The 21602-nt window shown below is 40.8% G+C and overlaps 1 protein-coding gene across 4 annotated transcripts in view; it reads left to right on the top strand.

Annotated features, from left to right (window-relative positions):
* Positions 1–21602, top strand: part of MYH16 (myosin heavy chain 16) — a 1068458-nt gene that overhangs the window by 981197 nt on the left and 65659 nt on the right. For all 4 annotated transcript variants that reach the window (XM_078654769.1, XM_078654768.1, XM_078654770.1 and 1 more), the window contains one exon: positions 14966–15169. In XM_078654769.1, coding sequence (XP_078510895.1) covers positions 14966–15169 — 204 coding nt within the window. The remainder of the gene's footprint in view (positions 1–14965; positions 15170–21602) is intronic.

The following is a 21602-nucleotide window of genomic DNA, read 5'->3' as shown; positions in this document are numbered from 1 at the left end:
CACAGCACAAAAGCTGTCTGGTCCAAATTACATTTTTACTGGTGATATTCAGCTTGGAGCACCCAATATACTGATCAGTTTTATAATGGGGAAATCTTTTGCAACTGATTTTTTAACCATTTTGTTTCAACTTTATGACCTATTTTTTGTAGTTTTTGCGTTGTTTCAGTAGCAGCCTCCAGCTCGGCCGCAAAGAAATCAAGCTCAAAGCATACTCCTAAAAAGAGAAGGCCATTTTTAGCAACACAACAACGTCTATATGTGGTCAAAACAAAAATTTAATATCACTATTAACTGTAGTGATGACAACGTTAGTACTATAACTAATTATATTAATAACAACAATAATAGTAATAATAATAATGGACTAAGGCTTGTTTTTTTATGTATCAGATGGCGCCCCTACATTTTGCTTTTCAACCCTGTTAATAATTATGTGCATTGTTAGTAGTCACTCGCATATTTAGCCGACTCTTAACCCATTCCGTGCTCCCGTCGGCCATTGGCCGTCGCGAGCACTACCTCACTGGTGCTGCCAACGGCCGACGCGGCCCCGCCCACTCCCTGGATCTGCCGCACTACGGCGAAATAACGGCCGCGGTTAAGGAGTTAATGCATAAGGATTACCAGAGGCCTCTTTCTCAATCACTACTTTCTGTATCTGATATTTCCAATTCTTTTCAAATGTTTGCGGGGTTGACTCCCTCATGAGAAACATATCTGCTGATAATATAAATACGCAGTTTGGTGATGAAACCCTTGAAGTCAAAATCACAAAGCATGGGCGTGCTCCTATTTGTTTACTGATAATGATATTGACAGCTGTTTACCTGGTCATTGGGATCTCAGTTGCACATAGGAGATCCTTACCCATTACAAAAGTATTAATGTAAATATATGCCATTACATACACTTAAGCCTACCCCTGTTTTACTTTTCCCTACTTTCCAGTCTCAGTGAAGTGGGTAATCCAACTGCCTGGGATTAGAAATAAGAGTGATCCACCCAAAGTGTTGAACATGTTGTGAGCCTTTACACAAGTTTACCACAATACCACAAACATAACAATTTACTATAATCCAGAGTTTGGGGCCATAGAAATTCTATAATCGCTTACAAACATAAGGTCCTCTGATAAATATTTGTAAGAGCTAATAGGGACTCAGATAATTAGAGATGGAAACCATTCCTTCCTTGAAGAGATGGCTGTCTAACAACAAATTAAAAAACTGGACAATGTCAATAAATTCATCAATAAAAGGACAAACTCAGAATAGTTATCAAGGTACCTTTATCTAAACGTCAAGATGAATGACTGATGCACACAAATACATTAGAATCATTAATACTTTGGTTCATCAAAGAAATACAAGTAAATTCACAATATATACACAGTTTAAAGCAAAATAAATCTTAAATCAATAACTGGCGTGAGAGGAGAAAGAAAGAAATTACACATTGCAATTTCAGTATTCAATTCGAGATTCATACAAGCCTAAGCTCAATGAGCTAAAGCACAGCGTGCAGAGTTTGAAAAGTCAACCTTTCAGCTGAAAGGGACAGCCTGCACAACTTCACCAGCCGATGAGGTGTAAAGAGAAAACAGGAGAGTTCAGTCTCATGGAAAGTCAGAATTTGGACCGACAGCATGTTACGCCTAAGATTTGCAAGGAAAAAAGCCAACCGCTAATGTCCTTTTCCCACAAGGTGATTATACCTCGAAACCTTCACAATTCCGTCCACAAATGTCACTTCTTCACGGTTTTACACAATTCAATTGGTTGAGATTCATGGTGTGCTCGTGGAATGATCATTCTTTTAGTCCCAGATCATCCAGAATCTACACGTAATACTTTTGTCCTTTGTCTGCTATTTTTTAAGAATTTGTAATTTGAAGTCACCTAGGAAATAGGAAGCAACTTAACATATCCTCATGCTCGTTTCTGAGTTAGCGTGCAACAAGGTTTAAGCTATTATTCAAAGAGAGAAAATATTCTAACTGTAGGAAGGAAACTTCATTGACAACATTACATAGCTGCAATTAAATCAGGTCAGCATTTTTAGAAATTATGAGGGACAAATTAAATTTTCTAAGGCGTACAATAGAAAAGCATTCAAACACTTAGGGGGATATTTACAACGGAAGTGGCAGAGTGAGGCATTAGCCGTCATGGCTTAACACCTCACTCCTCCACTTCAGAATCGCAAGGCTGCACCATATTTACGGGAATATGGTGCAGCTTTGCATTTCCCCCTGTGCTGGTGCTACACTCCGCAGTGTAGCACCAATGCAGACTCTCTTGCACCATAGTGCAAGGGTGTCTGCGTGCAGGGGAAAGATTGTTTATGTACAGGAAGGTCTCCCTTCTTGTACATAAACAATCTTTAAAGACCATTTTGTCACTTTTATGTGTGCTGCTTAATGCAGCACACATGGATGTCACAAAATGTCAGTTTTTTAGAGAATGTTTGTGCGCAGGTAGGGGGTCCTTCCTACACATAAACAATCCAAGGAGTTTTGCTTTTTCCATGAGTGCTGCACAAGGAAGCCCACATGAAAAAAGCAAAAACGAGGAGAAATAAAGCATTTCTTCTCATTTTGCCAAGTTAAGACCAGGTTTTCCCTGGTCTTAATTTTGGTGCTGCCTCATATTTATGCTGCCCTGTAAATAGGGGGCAGCGTCAAAATCAATGGGTGTTATGGTGGAAGCCCACTGCAACAGCCACTGCCCACCCCTTTCACGCTCAGCATAGAGTTAAAGGGTGCCTTATTTACAAGGCAGTGTTAAGCCATGTCAAGTGGCTTAAAGCTGCCTTGTAAATAAGGTGAGGGCCCTATCGCCACCACAACGTCATTGAAAGTGAAGTTGCAACAGTGATAGGGGCTTGTTCATATGAACCTTTCAGTACTACTTGGAAAAATAACAAATTCATCATTTCCTATTGAATAAACACTCTATTATTGAAATCGAGAATATATAAGAAATAATATAGAAAGCATCTTTTCATTAAAATTATAAACATGGTCTGTTTACAATTCATTAAAGTATAACCAAACACTTTCTTTTTAGATTTCTCGTGTCAAAGAAACTATCAGCAGGAATCATTATACTTGAACGTTATTATAAATATTATTTTGTTAAAATTACAATTTCCATTATAACTTCTCACATAAATATCATAGTAAGTTAGTAGGTTTCTCTCTCTGTCACGAATTTCTCAGTTTCACCAGCAACTCTTCTGCATGGTTTTACGATGCTGTTTTAAATCTCATGTTCAACTAGACACAATGTTAATCATGGTTCATAAGTACATATTAGTATTTTTCACCCCATGGGCAGGATTTGACCAAGCAAAATCATTCTTAAATAGTCATGCTTCATCAATTCCTCCTCTGATGGTGACTCAAGTCATCACACAATCTATATATTCTGATTACAATATTACTATTTTAGAATGCACTTATTTTCATCTGTTTTAGTCTAACACCCTCTACATCCCTTAACACTTTGTAATAAGCACCTTTTTTGTCTTTTTCTGGCCCTTCGTATTGTGTCTCTCCTATTTTATACTGACAACATCTATGTATCAGTATTATAACTATTATGGCAACATTAATTATTGGTGTTAATATTTGTCCTACTAAGCTGTTACCCAGTGCTGCAAACAATTTCCCACTGAGGAAAAACCCTTTCTCCCATGCGCCATCAACCTTTAGTTTTGTTAAATCACTAAGCAATTGAGTAATGTTACCAATATATCACCACAAATCTCTGCTTTTGTCAGGTATTTAAGTGGAGCATTGTTGAATTTTCAGAATACTACAGACTCCTCCCTCTTTTGCTAATAGTATATCAAGGGCAAGCAGGTTCTGCAAAACCTTTTATCTAATAGCAACCATTTCAGTATCAATCACTAAGAGCCCACCAGCAGTATCCGTTGATCAACCACTGTAGACAATTTTCTAATGTTATGTGAGTTCAAAATCACTCCCACTGAAGGTATTAATGCACCAAAACTACCACCCACAATTTCCACAGCACGTATTCCCGTTGTACTCCATGTTAGTTTCTTTTTATTGGTTCCATAAAACTATTCCAACATAACAACATCCATATCAAAGTTGATGCAACCTATATTAAGCATTTTTACCACACAAATAGTATACTCCAGGGTAAACTGGATCAGTACCACCTCTTAATCCCCAAACCCCCATAATTAGGAAGGTATGTTCACTTTCACTGGAACCAATGAAATAATTATTACATTCAGTCTTTTGTCTTAGTAAGCAAAGCTTTCCCTTTTGATGCCAATCCAAAGTCATTGCAGAATATGTCTCACCTTTCTTATAATCACCCTTCCTATGAGCTCATGGAGGTATTCTAGATTTCTGCTAGAAGATTTCTCCTTAAATTCTTGACGTCTATCCTCTACAGTATTTATAAACTCTATTTCCACATTACGTAAGCTACATGTTAGGTTATTACAGTATCAATAGACTTAGTGGTATTGAAACATTCTCCCATTATTTCTACATTTCTCGCACTACTCACTATATTCATGTTCTTCTTAATAGGAACTTCTAAAAAAAATAAATCATAGTTGGAGTAAAAATCTTGAAATTGCGCCTTGCCATCGAACAAACTTGTTAGTACACTACATGAATTCCATATGTTAAAGGAAGGTGGTAATAAATCACCTGTTCCGATGAAGGTAATTGCATGCACACAAAGCAATCTCTTACATCCATAGTATTGACATACTCATACAAAAGTATAGTAAACACATTTAATGAAAACTCTTTTTTTTTTTTTTATTTATTTTTTTTTATTTTTTTTTCAGCAGAGGTAATGCATACAAGGACATAACCAAGAAATATATAAAAAAAAAAAAAAAAAATACAAAGTCAAACAAAGTTCTTTACATAAAGAAACAATGATACAATTCAAATCCAATTGTCAATTGGTGACCATAACTTCCGACCAAAGGTCTGCTTTCTAAGTCCTTTCAGTTTGTAAACTGCTTTATCCATTCTGTAAACATTTAGTAATTTTCCCAACCATAACTCAAACGTTGGAGGATCTACATCCAACCATCTAGATGTAATACAAGCTCGATAAATAGACATTCCGATAAACAGAAAATATTCTTGATCTATTGTAAAATCCTGAGGAGGGAAATACACACCGAAAATAATAACAGTAGGATGCAGCGTAATCCGGACATGTAGCAGATTAGATAAAAACTTTTCAATCTTCGTAATGTAATCAGCAAGTTTAGGACAACTATGAAACATATGGATTGAGTCGGCTGCTAGAGTACCACAACGACTGCAGTTGATACCCTTTACAGCGTTCCATTTTACCAGTTTTGCAGGTGTATAATAAAGATCTAGGGTAGACATAAAATGTTGACTCTTAAGAGAGCTATTAATTAGCGTCTTTTTACTCAGCTCAAATGCTTTTACCAGATCGATCCCTGCGACACCAAGCTTCCTCTCCCATTTCCGAGTATGATGATCCAGATCATTCTGCATCCTACCAATCATTAATTGGTAAATAATACCAATACGACTATTTTTCCTAGAACTTTCTAAAATATCGACAGTTTCCATAGTATCAGTAAACAAAACATTTTTTTTCCCCAAGAAACTACGAATCTGTAAATATTTAAAAAAATCATTCCTAGATAAACCAAAAATCTCTTGTAATTTATCAAAGGACAAAAGACACCCATTTTGATACAATTGACCAAGTGAATAGATCTGTCTCGAGTGCCATCGTTGAATTACCATGTCTTGAAAGATAGCAGGTAATGACTTATTATCAAACAAAGGTGTATAATAATTCAGTTTTAAAACTAAACATAAAGTTTTGTTCATTTGCCTCCATATTAGGCCTGCCGCAAGGACTACCTTAAATTTTGTTTTTTTATAATAGCTAGGTTCAATAATTTTCACCAAACATTGCCTTGCATCAGCACCTAAAAGCATTTCGAAAATAGAGGGTGTCATAGCTGGATCTAGAACATAATCATGAAAAAGCAACACCCGAAAGGTTTTCAAAGCAATAGCCCAATAATATAATCTAAAATTCGGGAGCCCCAGACCAGCAAACTCTAATGGTAGAGTACACCATTTTAAAGATCTTCTAGCACGATGATATCCCCACAAGAACCTAGACACCATTCTATCTATTCTATTGAAAAGAGACATTGGGAAAAATAGAGGGATGGTTCGAAAAAAATACAAAAATTTAGGAAAAATCATCATCTTGATAACATTAGTACGGCCATATAATGACAAATGTAGATTGTTAAATCTTTCCAACAATCTATTAGAGGATATGAGCAAAGGATCTACATTTAGTGCCACAATATCCTCAACCTTGGAGGATAGAGTAACACCAAGGTAAGAACCAGTAATATTCAGTGGAATATCCATAGGCTTACCCTTCTCTGAATGAATAATCTGGGTTTTAGTGATGTTCAACTTATAGCCAGAAACCTTTCCAAACTCGTTGGCTAAATTGATTATTGTGGGTAGCGCAGAGGAGACGTCAGAAGTAACAATTGCGACGTCATCCGCATACGCTAGGACTTTATGGTCTACTCCAGAGAGATAAACTGGTGGAATATTCGGTTCAGAAATAAGTCTGCTTAAATAAGATTCCAAATATAGTGCAAATAAAAGCGGGGAGCAGGGGCATCCTTGTCTCGTCCCTCTCGTTATTGGGAAAGGTTTTGAATAATCAGTACCCAGTCTTATAATGCCTTTAGGACCCGAATACAGTGACCGAACCGCCTGAATAAATTGTAAAAGAAACCCCTTCCCTTCTAGCACAGCCCAAAGGAATCCCCAGTCTACTCTATCAAACGCTTTTTCAGCATCAAGTAAGACCACCCCGACTGGGGACTTCTTTGCCTGAGCCCAATCTAAAAGTGTGATAACACGACTCACATGATCAGTAGTATCTCTACCTCTAATAAAACCGTGTTGAATATTAGAGACTAAGCTAGACATTACCTGGTTAAGCCTATTTGCAAGAATTTTAGAATAGATTTTACTATCAGCCGTAATGAGAGATATAGGTCGATATGAACCTAATTCTTTCGGATCCTTATTCTTCTTCACAAACACAACTATAATAGCAGTAGACCAGGAATCAGGTGGTTTCCCTGAAAATGCAGAATTAAAGATCTTTACCAATTCTGGCTTCAACATATGTCGAAATGTACGATAAAATTCAAGAGGTATCTGATCAAATCCCATCGCTTTACCTGCAGCAAGGCTCAGAATAGCTTGCTCAATCTCATCCCAGCTTATTAAACATCCAAATGAATCAGTCTTTTCACTTCCCAATACTAATTGATTGGTACCGGTAAGATAATCTACGGGATTCAAAGTCTTGTCCACTTCATTGTTTAGATCATTATACAATGTTTTATAGAACCCCAAAAATGACTCTAGAATTCCTTCCCTACATTCATGATAATTACCGTCAATATCATTAATACCCTTAATTTCATTAAAAGAAGATTTCTGTCGTAAACGCTGTGCTAAGATTTTGCCTGTACGCTCGCTATATTCATAACGTTCAGTTTTGAACAGCTTAAAGTCTGATGCTACTTTATTGGCAATATGGGTCCGTAAACCAGAGCGTTCAATTACAAGACGTAATTGTGCCTCTTCTATACCAACATTATCTTTACACGCCGTCATTAAATCCATCTCAGCTGATCTAATCTTATTCAATCTCTCCTTAAATTCTGTTTGAGTTTTTTTTCTCTTGAAGTTTGCAAAACTAATTGTCTCTCCACGTATTATTGATTTGAAAGCGTCCCACACCACTGGTGGGGGGGCTGAGTCGTTATTTATAGAGAAATAGTCATTAATAACAGTCGCCATGAAATGTAAATAATCATCATCTAGTAACAGGTTTCTCTGAAATGACCAGGAGCTATTTGAGTTCGGAAGTTCTGTAGAAACCTCAATCTCGGCAATTATAGGATTATGATCTGATAGGACTTGGGGAAGAATTTCAAGACTAATTGTCTCCAAAAACTGCAGGGACGTAAAAAAATAATCTAATCGGGCAAACTTACGATGTGGATAGGAATAAAAGGTATAGCCAAGATCATTAGAATACTTTTTATGCCACACATCCATTAATCCGTTATTCAAAACCAGCTCGCGAAGGGCAAAATAGGTGCTAGGTTTATGACCGATATACCTCCTTCCTGAATTAATATTCCAATCGGCCGGCAGATGAATATTTAAATCCCCACATATTATCATAGGTTGTGCCCAAGTAGCTAATTCTGCATTAATGGTATTAAAAACTTCCGCATCATCTAAATTCGGCCCGTACAAACAACATAAAGTAAATTTAAACCCACCAATAACTAATTCAACAAGTCCCCATCTGCCCCATTTATCGGCTAGAGTTTTCAAACACTTCGCAGCTCCCTTTCGCATACAAATAGCTATACCTCTTTTTATACCCATCTGCTTAGAAACAAGCAATACATCCAAACCCAACTTATCTAACAGTGAACGTTTATCCCAGGCAACATGAGTTTCTTGTATACATAATAAGTCGATAGACAATGCCTGTATCAAAGAGCGAAACGCTGCAATCTTTTTAAAGTCATTAAGCCCATTAATATTGATTGTACATATTTTCACCTTAATCATCTTTCCCATCATTTTAAAATAAAAAAAAAAAAATTAGCAAATCTCCACAATATAAAGTCCTCACTACAACAACTTAAGTACAAACTAGAATACAAAATTAACATCCTTGCAATGAATACCTCTGCTTTACACCCCCACCACCAACCCTTACCCATTCCCACCCCCACCCATTTCCCCAGAGCCCCTCCCCCCACCCTCCCCATTATAGGAGGCATAGGAACTATCAGTTCCTAGAACGAATGGGTGCCGTGTCCCTGGGCCATAGCGTCCAGACAGAGAGAGGAAAAGTGAGAAACCATTAGATAAAGAAGGAAAAAGTTGAAGGAAAAATTTTAGAAAAATTAGAGAAAAAAAAAGAAGAAAGAGAGAAAAAGATAAAAACCACAAGAAGAGAAAAGAGAAAGAAAAGAGAAAAGGCACAGCTTCAACAAGGTTTACTTAAACAAACAGCCCTTTTAGCCTTTTTAGCCATATAGACCATATCAGATTGTAGGTCAAATAGAATCCAAATATTCTTTGGCTTTAATCTCTGAAATGAAATATTTGACTGTGCCTTTAAACACGGTCTTTAACTTAGCAGGACCTTGAAGAAATACACCAACTTCCTTCTTTTGGAAATCGGGAATCAATTGTCTCAGCCTCCATCGTTGAGCCACTGTAGCCTGGCAATAATCCGGTCGAACAAAGAACTGGCAGCCAAGTCCATCCGCTTTCTTATCTGGTCTCGCTGACACATAAATAGCTTCACGAGCAAGGAAATTATTAAATGAGACCAGAATAGCCCTAGGATAGTTTGCTTGGCCTTGGCGAGGACTCCGCACATTAAAAGGGAACCTGTGCGCTCGTTGTACTTCTCGAGCCCAGTCCCACTCTACCATATCAGGAAACGCATCCTTCAATAGACTAACAATGAACCGCCGTGGATCAGATCCTTCTTTATTTTCCGGAATTCCCAGAAAGCGTAAATTGCTTCTTCGGGCCTGATTCTCCAAGTTGGCAATCTTATCAGACAAGTCCTCTTTTAAGGCCAAAAAATCACCAACTTCTTGTCTCTGTGCCATGGTTTCTTCTTCCAGAACTGCTATTCTATTCTCCGTTTCTATAACTCTGTCGGTGGTCTCAGAGCACATCTTGATAGCCCGGCGAACTGAATTTTTAACCTTGGCACAGGTAACCTGCGTGCGTATATTTTCGGCCTTGCTTTCAGCCCTGTGATTCATCATGGTGTCGTAAATCATCTTTAAGGTTATCTCCTCAGGTTCTTCACTATTGCCTTGTATAGTGGCCGAATCAGGAGCAGAGACAGAAACAGGATCTGGTATGGCTCCCACAAAATCCGTTGCATCAATAGCAGAAGCGGGTTCCAAGCCAGGAGACAAACTTGCAGATAGAATAGACCCCTCTTTATAAGGATTAGCAGCGACTTCCTTACTACCCACACGTAGTGACCGTTTTTTCCAAAGTTTTTTTTTAATGATAGTGGCCGTATTAGCATCAGGACTCACACTATATTCACCGTCTGAAGATAGGCTCTCGCAGCTAATCTCAGCCCAATCTTTGTGGAGTCCGGTCGCCTCATCCGAAGAAAGTTCTGACAGGGAAAAAAACTTCTCCGAGGCCTCTAGATTAGTATGCACTGCCGAGTCTACCGGGTCTACCAGTATCTTAGACTGTTCACTTTCTGCTGGTATTGATACCAATAGCATGGGCAACGAGCAAGTGCGAGTAATGCCAGCAACACCATGGACTACATCTCCCATAGTACCCTTCCTTAAGAGATTAGCCGACGGCACATTTGGAAAATTATTTACTGACTCATTGTCAATTTCTGCTGTAATAGTAAGTTGCTCATGCTGAGTAGCCATCACATCACTACCTTGCGCATTATTATCGATTATTGTTTTTTTTCTAGCCGCTTGCTTCTCGAACAGAGCTGGCAGAGTCTGTAGCATAGCGTCCTTAACACTTGCAGTCTCATTAGATTTAGCTTGTAGTTTGCCAGTATTCTTACCCTGTTTGCTTGCGTTGTTAGCAGAGATTAAACTCGAAGACTCCAAAGCCTCAGCCATAGCAGGTCCCAGAACACCCAGACTCAGATCCGCGTTTCTCTCTGCTTGACCCGCGTCAGTTTTCTTGTTACTGCGAGTGCTAACTGACGAGGGTAACGGTGCCTTTTTCTTTCCCTTCCGTGTGCCACCTCCACCTCCGCTTCTGCCAGGAAAGACAGCGCTCTGTGCCCAAAATAGACAAACTGTAGCACGCCACAGCGGGGACCGCCGTTTGAGCTCGCCGAAATTCAGCAACATTCGTGTTTTCTTTCAAGAGATACTTTGTATCACGTATCACGTTTAATATACACCGACGGCTTCCAAACAAACTGCCCAGCAATGCTTCCTCCTGCCGTTCTCCAAACCGCTGAAGCCGCCTGATTGCAACACTCAAACTCAGAGTAGCAACCGGAAACGGGCGACACCTCGAACGGCCTCCGTCCGTTGAAAATGTCCAGCAAAAGACAAAACGCCAATCCAACCAATACAGCCAGCCGAGTAAATAATCGAGTACAGCTGAATACGGTCTCGGAGCGCCGCTCAAATCACAAAGCTCAAGAACGCAGCGAGGCAAAGATTTTCCTCATAGTAAAAAACGGATTCTCTGCTTTCTCCTTCCTCCCGGACGCCGGACGCCTGGAGCCAGGGAACGAGCTGCTCACACAGCCTTCCGCACGGCAGCCATCTTGCCTCCCATTTAATGAAAACTCAGTAATAGATTTTTCTTGGTGTAAGTCATTTCCAGTTAGTTTCTAAATATCTACTTCTGCATCCTCATTAAGGGCTCTTGCTACCTCAGTTAGTGTACTCACATATTCATTAGTATGTTTGACAGAAAACATGAAATAAGGCACAATTATTACTAACACCAACCAGACAATGAATAACACAAGAGCACATTATAAGCAAGCGTTTAAATACTTTCGTTCTAAATGAACTTTGATTTTGACTACCAGTCTTAGAACTATCCATTTTAAGGAGAAAAAAGAAAGAGAAAAGAAAATATTCAAAATTCAAAAATATTCAAAAATGTAATTTAATATTCAATCAGTTTTAAATTAGCAAGGTTTGTGTATCACACACTTTCCGAGCTTCTGGTCACAGTCTTATTTTCCAAATCTCCTCTCTTGTTTTTCCAGCACCCTTTTTCCTCAGTCACTGTTCATTTAGGGTGGCTCATATGATGAGCTGTCTTTGAAACAGAATTCAATTAATTATTTTTCTCAATCATTTATGACAGCCAAATATGTCCATTCAGGTGCTGCGTACTTTTGACTTGAAATTTGTGCTCTTATTGTTCTGCGTACTGTGTTTTCTCCTTTGTCTGTATCACTTTGTTCAGATTGGCTAGAAACTTCCACTACAGTTTTTGGGATCTTTCTGCACAAAGTATTTTTCAACTGCTTAGCTCCTGCAGGCCATTTATCACCTTTTCACACTTGTTTTTCAGGTACACCATCTGTCTCACTTTTCCCAAGACGCCGCTTAGCCGAGTCCCTTTTTTCTTTTTCTCTATCACTCTCAGGGACCAACTCTTTTTTTGTTTGTACAGTGACAGTGCTCTGCAGCCCAGTAGCTTGTGCACACTGTACTTGATTCTCAGTCTACAATAGGCCTACAATAGAAAAACATTAACACACTTTGAAGCCTACATGGAAAAACTACAAATTAATAATTTTCTAATGAATAAACACTCTATTATTGAAATCGAGAATACATACGAAATAATATAGAAAGCATCTTTTCATTAAATTTATAGATTAGGGGCTAGATGTAGGTAATTGTAAATTACCAATTCGAAAATACCGAATTTTACCGATTCGGTATTTTCGAATCGGTAATTGCTAGTTGGATAATAATTCGGTAAAAAATACCGAATAAGTAAGATTCGGTATTTCCTGAATCGGTAATTACCGATTCGGTATTTGCCATTCATTCCTATGGGCCTGGAGGCCCATAGGAATGAATGTCAATTACCGAATCGGTAAATACCGATTCGGTAAAATTGGGAAAAAGTCAAGGGTGGCAGGGTGTCACTTTGACACCCTGCTGCACCCCTGATTAGTGCTTGTGTGCACATGTGGCACACATACATGCCCTAAGGGCTCACATGGCCCAGGTGTAAATGCACATATTTGCATTTACATAGGAATTCGTTATTTACCACCAACTAACAGTTGGTGGTAAATAACAAATCCTTAAAGCCCAGAAGCACTGTTTACAGTGCTTCCTACATCTCATTTACCGATTCGGTAAATACTGAATCGATAAATGAGGATTCAGTAAATACCGAATCGGTAAAAAAGCCTCCTACCTGGGAAAAGTCTCTTACCGGTCGGTAACGGCCGATTTCGGCTGTTACCGACCGGTAATAGCCTACCTACATCTGGCCACAAGTCTGTTTACAATTCATTAAAGTATAACCCAACACTTTCTTTTTAGATTTCTCATATCAAAGAAAATATAAGTAGGGATCCTTTTACTTGAAGGTTCTTATAATTATTATTCTGTTAAAATTACGATTTACATTTTATCTTTTCACATAAATATCATAGTAAGTTAGTAGGTTTTTCTTTTGTCACAAATTTCTCAGTTTCACCAGTGTTGCTACTCTTCTGCATGCTTTTACTATGCAGTTTTTAAAGAAAGAAAATCTTTCATGTATTGTGACACTCCTGCATGCTTTTACGATGAAGTTTTAAATCTCATGTTCATCTAGACACAATGCTAATCTTGGTTTATAAGTACATATTTGTATTTTTCACTGCATGAGCAGGATTTGACCAAGCAAAATCATCCATAAATAATCCTGCTCTATCAAGAGACATATGGAAAATACCTTTTTTTCTGATGATTGCAAAAATTATTGTATGAAGTCTTTCCATTCCTTATACCCAATGTGAAAATGAGCAGCAAGGCTGCATTGCCTACCATTATTGCACCTCTGTGCCGTCCACATTCAGTTTTTGGAGTTCTTGTAAGAATGGGAAAACTTTACACTTGTTCCTAACTTTCTGTTATGGATGTGTTGGGACTCTCCTAGTATGAATAGCTGTATTGGCATTTACCTATTTTGAAACGTTATGCTGTGATTCACCCAATTTGCATAGCTGTGTTTGGATTAACCTAATTTATATAGCTATGTTGGGATTCACCTAATTTGCATAACTTTGTTGGGATTTTGGTAATTAGCAGAACTGTATTGGGTTCCACCCAATTTACATTGCATTTTCCAGGCCATCTTTACACAATGTGTACTGTGCCAGAAGTTCTCTTCCAGAGGTCCCTTACCAAGGTGGGAAATCAGTTTTCAGCTGAATGAAGAGCTTCAGTTTTTGTCCATTTGTACTACACATTCATAAAATCTTTGTGAATTGGGCCCTACGGCGTCATTTCGGAATATGCAGGCGTCTCTGGGTCAGATGTACGACCCTTTTTAGCAGTCACAAATGGAAAATTGGACAGTTTGCGACCACTAAGAAGGATTGTGATAGGTACAAACCCTATGTTGCAAATAAGTAGCCTATTACCGACTTGCAAAATAGGGTTTGCGAGTCGCTATTAGAAAGTGCGTGCCAAGGGCGTTCCTTGCTAATAGCGAGTTGCACTTGTATGTATGATTGTTTTGTACCCGCAAATGTGGTCGCAAAACAATCACAGATACCACCTACTTCAAGTATGTGGTAAGCCAGTCGTCAACGGGAAGGGGTGTGGAGAGGACCCCTTCCCCTTTGTGACTGGCAGTGAAATCGTTTTTTAAGATCAGTGGTCCTCTGGACCACTGGACCACTGCCTGCTCTTAAAAAATGAAACAGAAACGTTTCATTTTTCTTTTTTAAATATGCTTCCCATTTTCCTTAAGGAGAAAGGACCGCATTCAAAAAACAAAAAACAGCTTTTTTTAAAAGGCAGTCACAGACATGGTGGTCCACTCTGCTGACCCCAGCAGGACACCATCTCTGAGAGTGCTAGCCATTCCCAAAAGGTCGCAAATTGCAAAATGCCTCATGACTATTGATGAGGCAGGTCATTTGCGACCCCATTAGGAACCGCTAAATGTGTCTGAGACACATTAGTACATTACGTTTTGCGAGTAGTGAACTGTGACCCACAAAACGCAAATGGTTGTACATATGGCCTCATGAGTGGTATTAGCGCACACAGGAATCCCGATGCCCTGGGGTGTGGTAATTAACTGAATGCTGTATTCACCTCTTCTCAGGATCTGCAGACACAAGTGGAGGAAGATTCTCGAAATCAGGAGGACATGCGAGAGCAGTGCAATCTGATGGAGAGGCGATGCGGCCTGCTGGCGTCAGAAGTGGAGGAGACGCGAACCGTGTTGGAAACAGTGGAAAAATCACGCAAGACACAAGAGCAGGAATTACTAGACACCACAGAAAAGTTCAATGACCTGAACAACCAGGTAGGGCTGCGTGATATATCTTTCTTAGTTTAAAACTAGTTAAATTGTAATGATAGGCAGGATGTGCACCCCTGAGAAAGACAATCCTCAGTAATAATCAGTCATAATTGCCAAATAGATGAACTTTCCTCAACAGTGCAAAACACAAAAGTGTCAATGAATTAAATAGATTAAAGGTATTTGCTTTCACAACACTTTTTTATGTAGGACTTTATACCACAATCCTGCTATTTCTAAGCACTATAAATAGTAGAGGTTACTGTGACCCATGTTAACGGTAGTCAGTTTACCAACATCTGAAAGATGCAGGGCAGTATTTGCTTTGCAAGGATTAAATCCTTTATCCTGAATGCATAGGGTAAATGGTTTAGCCCATATTAATGTATTTCTAAATATCTAGTAAGTTAGTGGTTCCAAGCAAAATATATTGGCTCTGACTCCAAATTGGTCCATGGAAAAGCATCAGGGAGTGCAACATTTGGATAGTATGCACTGATTTTACAAATAAGAGCATTACTTAAACTCCTGTGGTGCAGAGTAGTGGTGCACCCCTCTGAGGTCCCCGGCTCAGCACAGTGCCTTTATATAGAGTTACTTGACCTGCCCAAGGAACATTTTATGAGTCCTTCAACAAACGTTTGATCACTTTAAAGCCTTTGAATAGAGTGGCTCTATATCTATTGCATATTTTAGTACTCAGGTGCTACCCTGACACTTTGTGTAATTAGTCATAATCCACATTCACAAAAGACCAACTTCAAACAACATCACCTGAGAATTACAGGGATGTGGTTTTAGGTTGAACACTACAGCTGCTAATGTCACAGGAACAGGGCTAAGATTAGAACAAGACAAACATTTCTCAGTGTGTTCAGTCTTTCTGCAGTGGCACTAACAGTGGAAACTCTATAGAAAGACCCTGAACATCTATACCTTGGAAAAGGGACAAGAGCTCACCTGGTCAATGCTGCATTTGCGCAACGCACAGACACACCAGTGACACACTAGGCACACCACAAAAGAGACTCCATGCAAGGTTATATAAAAATATCCTTTGTAATATACATAAAACCCATTAGCCCACAATCATATAAATCACTGTGCTACTAGGTACTTTTGATGATGTCACATACATCATAAAATCACTTTGCCAATTGGGCAATTGTCATCATTTCACAAGTAGGGCACTATAATATAGACTTATATATTGCCCATGTCATCAGAACACATTATGCCTAACATCGCATTTAGAGCATTACTGTACATATTTATAGCCTATGCAGTTCATAGAACATTGTGAGAACATTATGCATCACACTTAGTGCACCCTTACTGTACATATGGGGCAGTTTTGGCAAATAACACTTGTTATTATGTCTTAGTAAGGCATAACAATGGTATACATCCATTTATCAGATCCTGAAAATGCAGCAGTTTGGTCATCCATGACTCACTACCCATCATGGCACAGAAATCGTCTGTAAATGCAAGTTAGGTCATTGTAACCCGCAGGCCACAGGAGCCTCTCTGTGCCTACTACGGGTATTACGGTAAGTCTGCAGAACACTTGTGTTAGCAAACAAGCTGGGAGCATTGCTTACTCTGCCTTTCTTCCTTGCTGCCTCACGGAAGCTACCTTGCTGACCTTACGGCAGCTGCCTTGTTGACTCAGCCTTTCTCCATGGGCACTGGGGCTAGCTGAGCAGGGCTGGGCTGCCTCTTCAGTCGGTGTGGCGGGTACAAGGGGGAATGAGGCCTCAGCCAGTTCAGGTACTTCTGTATGTCGTGTTCGTGTAGCACTGTTCTGAGGGGTGGGGCACCCTTTCTCTCCTTTGGCATACAACAATGCTGGCTTACTCTCCATGCTGGGGCCACACCTGAAGTGCTCAACATGCACCTACTCCTTTTTTCAGGATAATTAAAGTATTGAGCACTCCCCAGACCCTGAACACCACTCATCCCTAAAGGGCTTAATATGCACTTTAAAAATGGGAAGGGTGAAGAACAGTCCAGTCCTTTCACCGCTCCAGGCAGGTTCTTTTGGAATATAGCAAATATCTTCCTTGCAGCCTTTTAACTCCCTGAGACTTCTAACAGTAGGCAAGCACACACAAGCCCTTGTAGAATATTCCCAAGCAGGATAGCACAGCAAGACAAAAGGAGTCAGCCCTTTTCCTCCACCACAGACAGAAGCAGCAACTGCAGGCCAACTCACTCTTCACTTCGAAAAAGGCAGCACTCCTCACACAGTTTTTCCCCTTTTCTTCTTGGCAGCGTCCTCGTGTAAACTTAAGTCCTGGGGGTTTAGGTGTAATACTTATACCCCATTTTGTCATTGTTCTCTTTAGTGCAAGGGTTTCTGAACACAGTCCAAACCAGTCCTGTCCTCCTTGGTGCCACATGACCACAGGGGGTTGAGAAGCATTGTGAAAAAGTACACAGCCTATTCAGGTGCCAGCATAACTCTTCCCACGACTCTAAATGCAGACCAAGTCTATTCAGCCCAGCCATGAGTCACCCAGGCAAGGCAGGACACATCTCAACCCCCCCCCCCAGTGACTATCTGGAGGGAGTGCACATCCCCAGCTCCTGTCACTCAAACACCAGACGCTGAATACACAAACAGCCAGAGCCACCCAGAATGCTAAAGTAAGAAAATGGCCACTTTCTAAAAGTGACATTTTCAAACACAGAATTTAAAAACCATTTTTACCAAAAGGTGTGTTAATAAATTCTGAGTTCAGAGAGCCTAAACTTCGTTTTTCTAATTTGCACCTATTGAAAGTTGCACATGTAAAAATTGTTTCAGTGCAAACCCAATGATACGCCTATGGGACAGACAGCCTTTCAATAGAGGAAAAAAAAATACACATTATTTCACTATCAGGACATGTCACACACACCAGTACATGTACTACCTTTCACATACACAGCACTATGCCCATTGGTTTACCTTGGGCCTACACTAGGGCCTACATTAGGGGTGCATTACATGTAAGGAAAGGGAAGGTTTGGGGTTGGCAAGTGGGTGCACTAGCCAGGTCAACATGGCAGTATATAACTGCACGCGCAGACACTACAGTGGTAGGTCTGAGACACATTTACAGGGCTACTCATGTGGGTAACGCTATCAGTGCTGTGAGCCCACTAGTAGCATTTTATATGCAGGCACTGGTACACCTTGTTCAACCTGACAGACGCTCTTCATTTCTGCCTAAAAGGGTGAAGAGGCATAGTCCCTCAGCCCTTAAGGACTGACTGCTGCTGCCCAACATTCTGGGAAGCTGGTGACCTCTAAAGAGCCCTGATCTATACTTTCAACATCATACATATAAGTGCAAAGTGTTGGATTATAGGTAACCAGTGATAATCAGTTTTGCTCTGAGCCCACAACAACTAGTGTGACTCACACACCTAGAATATCAGAGTTATCAACTACTCAGTCCACCATGTCATACATTTACACAGCCACCATTATACCACCCCTGACTGACTGACCCTCATATGCCAACAAATCAACATTCATGCTCTACCACAGCCACCACCATACACCAACACACTCCTATCATAAGATCACACATCCCAATATCATGTACATTCAGCATACATAAACAACCAAACCCAGTATTACAAACCCATACATGCACCATCATATGAAAATACATGCACCATCATATGTCCACACAACAAATCATCCCACACCACCACATTCACCATCATTCAACCACATATTCACCATTGTAATACAGTAGGAAGCTGGCTCTGTATATACTTTACGAAAGTGAGGTATAGTGTGCACAGAGTCCAGTGGAACCCAAAAGGTATGCAGAGGTAAAGTAGATAGAACCTCACTCTCTATTTGTGGTAATGTGATCGAGCAGTAAGGCTTTATCAGAGGACAGTGTTAAGCATTTTTTGTACACATTCAGTCAGCAAATGAATTCACACACTCAAAGACTGAACTTCAGACCAATTGTTTTTGAATACAAAAATATTCTTTTCGTTATTTTGTTTTCGAGAACCTAGCAAGCATGGCACAGGTAAGTGATACTTAGCTGTAAATATACAGTTGTGATACAGTTTGAATTGTAATTGTATATGCGCTTTGTTTATTCTTACAATATTGTTATTGAAAAATGCAATGCTTTAAATACTGTACATATACTTTGAATAGGACTTTTAGTAAAATTACAGGTAAGTTACTTTTGGGGTTACTTTTCTGACACAGTGCAGTATGCCTGGATACTGCACAGGGACATTTCCTGTAAACAGAAAGGAAAAAGCGCTTTTGTTAGTTAGTACAATTTTAAAGAATTTCTTTAGGTAATCAAACTCCACACCCAACCTTTTCACAGAAAAACAGTCAATGTTATCCTATGGAGGGAAATAGTGTTATCAGTTTAAAGGTAGTGGTGTTGTGGCAGTTGGTGTTCTGGGGTTAGACTCAAGGTCCCCCAGAGTCAAGGATGCAATCTTGTTACACCCTCAGAGGCACTAGGGTGGCCGGGTGCAGAATTTTGAGGCCCAATGTTATCCAATGGGGAAAGGGGGCCTCCGGTTAATGGCTGCTGGTGATAGGCTCAGGGCAAAGGGGGATCCGGTTTAGCACACGAAGTGCACCCACCTCAGCGCAGGGGCAGCTGGATGCACAGTGCTGTTTTGGTGTCAGGTGCCCTGATGTTTTCAATGGGGATTTTCGGTTTTGGTTTACAGCTGCAAGCTCAGTCCAGGAAGACTTCCGGGAGGAAAGGAACCAACAGCTGGGCAGGTAAGTTGGAGGGCTTAGGAACGTAGGTGCACCTCGGGTTCTCATCTCCATGGCGCAGGGTGTCTTTTGAGGTCGGATTTCACCTTACCGGGCCACTCGCGGTTGGGGGGTCTCTGTGCAGAAGCTGCAGGCGACATCAGGGAGTCCTGGAGGGGTCAACACATGGTGGACTCAGGCTCTGGAGTGCTGGGGGACCTCGCTGGGACCAGTGGGCACCTCGAACTCGGGCTGTAGGTGACGGATGCAGTTGTGGTTCCAGGTGTCGGGTTTCTTTGTCCTCATCAGGCTCACAGTCTGTCTTGGGAGTTTTCTTTTGAACAGAGCTGCTGTTCACAAGAGATCCAGTCTTTGTTGAAGGGAATCAGTCCTCCCAGGGTTCTGGAGGTCACTGGCTGCAGGACAAGGCGACTTTTCGCGCAGGATCTCTGGAAACTGCAGACGGGCCGGTAGGGCTGGGGCCAAGTAGTTGTTCTTTGCAGTATTCTCTGCTGGGCATCTTCTTTAGTCCTTTTTCTTCTTAGGTTGCGGGAATCTGCCTTCTTGGATCAGGGCTGGCCCCTAAATATTGTGTTAAGGGGGTGTTTTAGGGGTCTCTGGATCAGTAGGCAATCGGCTACTGACCTTAGGGTGACTACACCCTTTGTGTGCTCACCCCACGTGAGGAGTGAGCACAATCCCTAATCCTGATTAGGGAGTGCCTGCCATCTGCAAGATGGCAGGCACTGAAGAGTGGGCTTCACCTCGCCTCCCCTACCTGATGGGTGGAGTTGGCAGAGCTGGGCACACCTTTTGGGCTGGCTAATTTGTTCCGCCTCTCTTCCCACCGAAAAGGAGGGGAGACAGGAAGGGGTTCTGCTCCTGATAGCAGGAGAGGCTGGGGGTTGCATTACAAAGGCTGCAAGGCCCTGGAAGCTCCCCTGCCACAGATGGCTCTTCCTAACCTGGGGGAGGTGTGAACACCTCCGCCCAGGAAAGGCTTTGTTTCGGGGCTCAGGGAGCGAAGGCTCCCATCCCAGGGGTCCAGAAACATGTGTTGTGGAGGCAGGCTGGTTTGTACCACTCATGGAACCCACCAGAGGCTAGTCATTTTTCAGGGGGCATCTCTAAGATGCCCTCTTATTACATTTTACATTAAATCCCACATTGGCATCAGTGTGGGTTTAATGTGCTGAGAAGTTTGATACCAATCTTCTCAGTTTTCAGTGTAGCCATTATGGGGCTGTGGAGGTCGTAATGACAAACTCCCATCACTATATACTCTTAATGACAGCATTGCCAGTGTCTAAGAATTGACTTAGACACTGTAGGGGTACGGGGCACATACACCTGTACCCTCACCACTGGTATGGTGCACCCAGCTAGAGAGTGACTTATCTATACCAGGGCAGTGTGCCATGTTGACTCTTAACTTTGTTCTGCATCAAGACACACAGCCTACAAAAGCAGTGTGTGTGTGTGTGTAACGGTACAGGTCCTCTAAGGGTGGCACAATACGTGCTAGAGCCCTTTGAGGTATTCCCTGGTCACAGTACCCTGGGTACCTGTGGTACTATTTACCAGGGGCTGACCTGTGACCAGAGATGCCAATTGGGTTTGGGTTCGTTTTGGGGAAAGAACACAGTCCCTGGGAACCTGATTGGCAGGGACCCAGGGCACATCAAGTCA

This window comes from Lissotriton helveticus, chromosome 7 (genome assembly GCF_964261635.1).
Source record: "Lissotriton helveticus chromosome 7, aLisHel1.1, whole genome shotgun sequence".
In the NCBI taxonomy this organism is placed as follows: Eukaryota; Metazoa; Chordata; class Amphibia; order Caudata; family Salamandridae; genus Lissotriton; species Lissotriton helveticus.
Note: the sequence above shows the minus strand (reverse complement) of the source record. Positions and strands in the feature narration are given on the sequence as shown.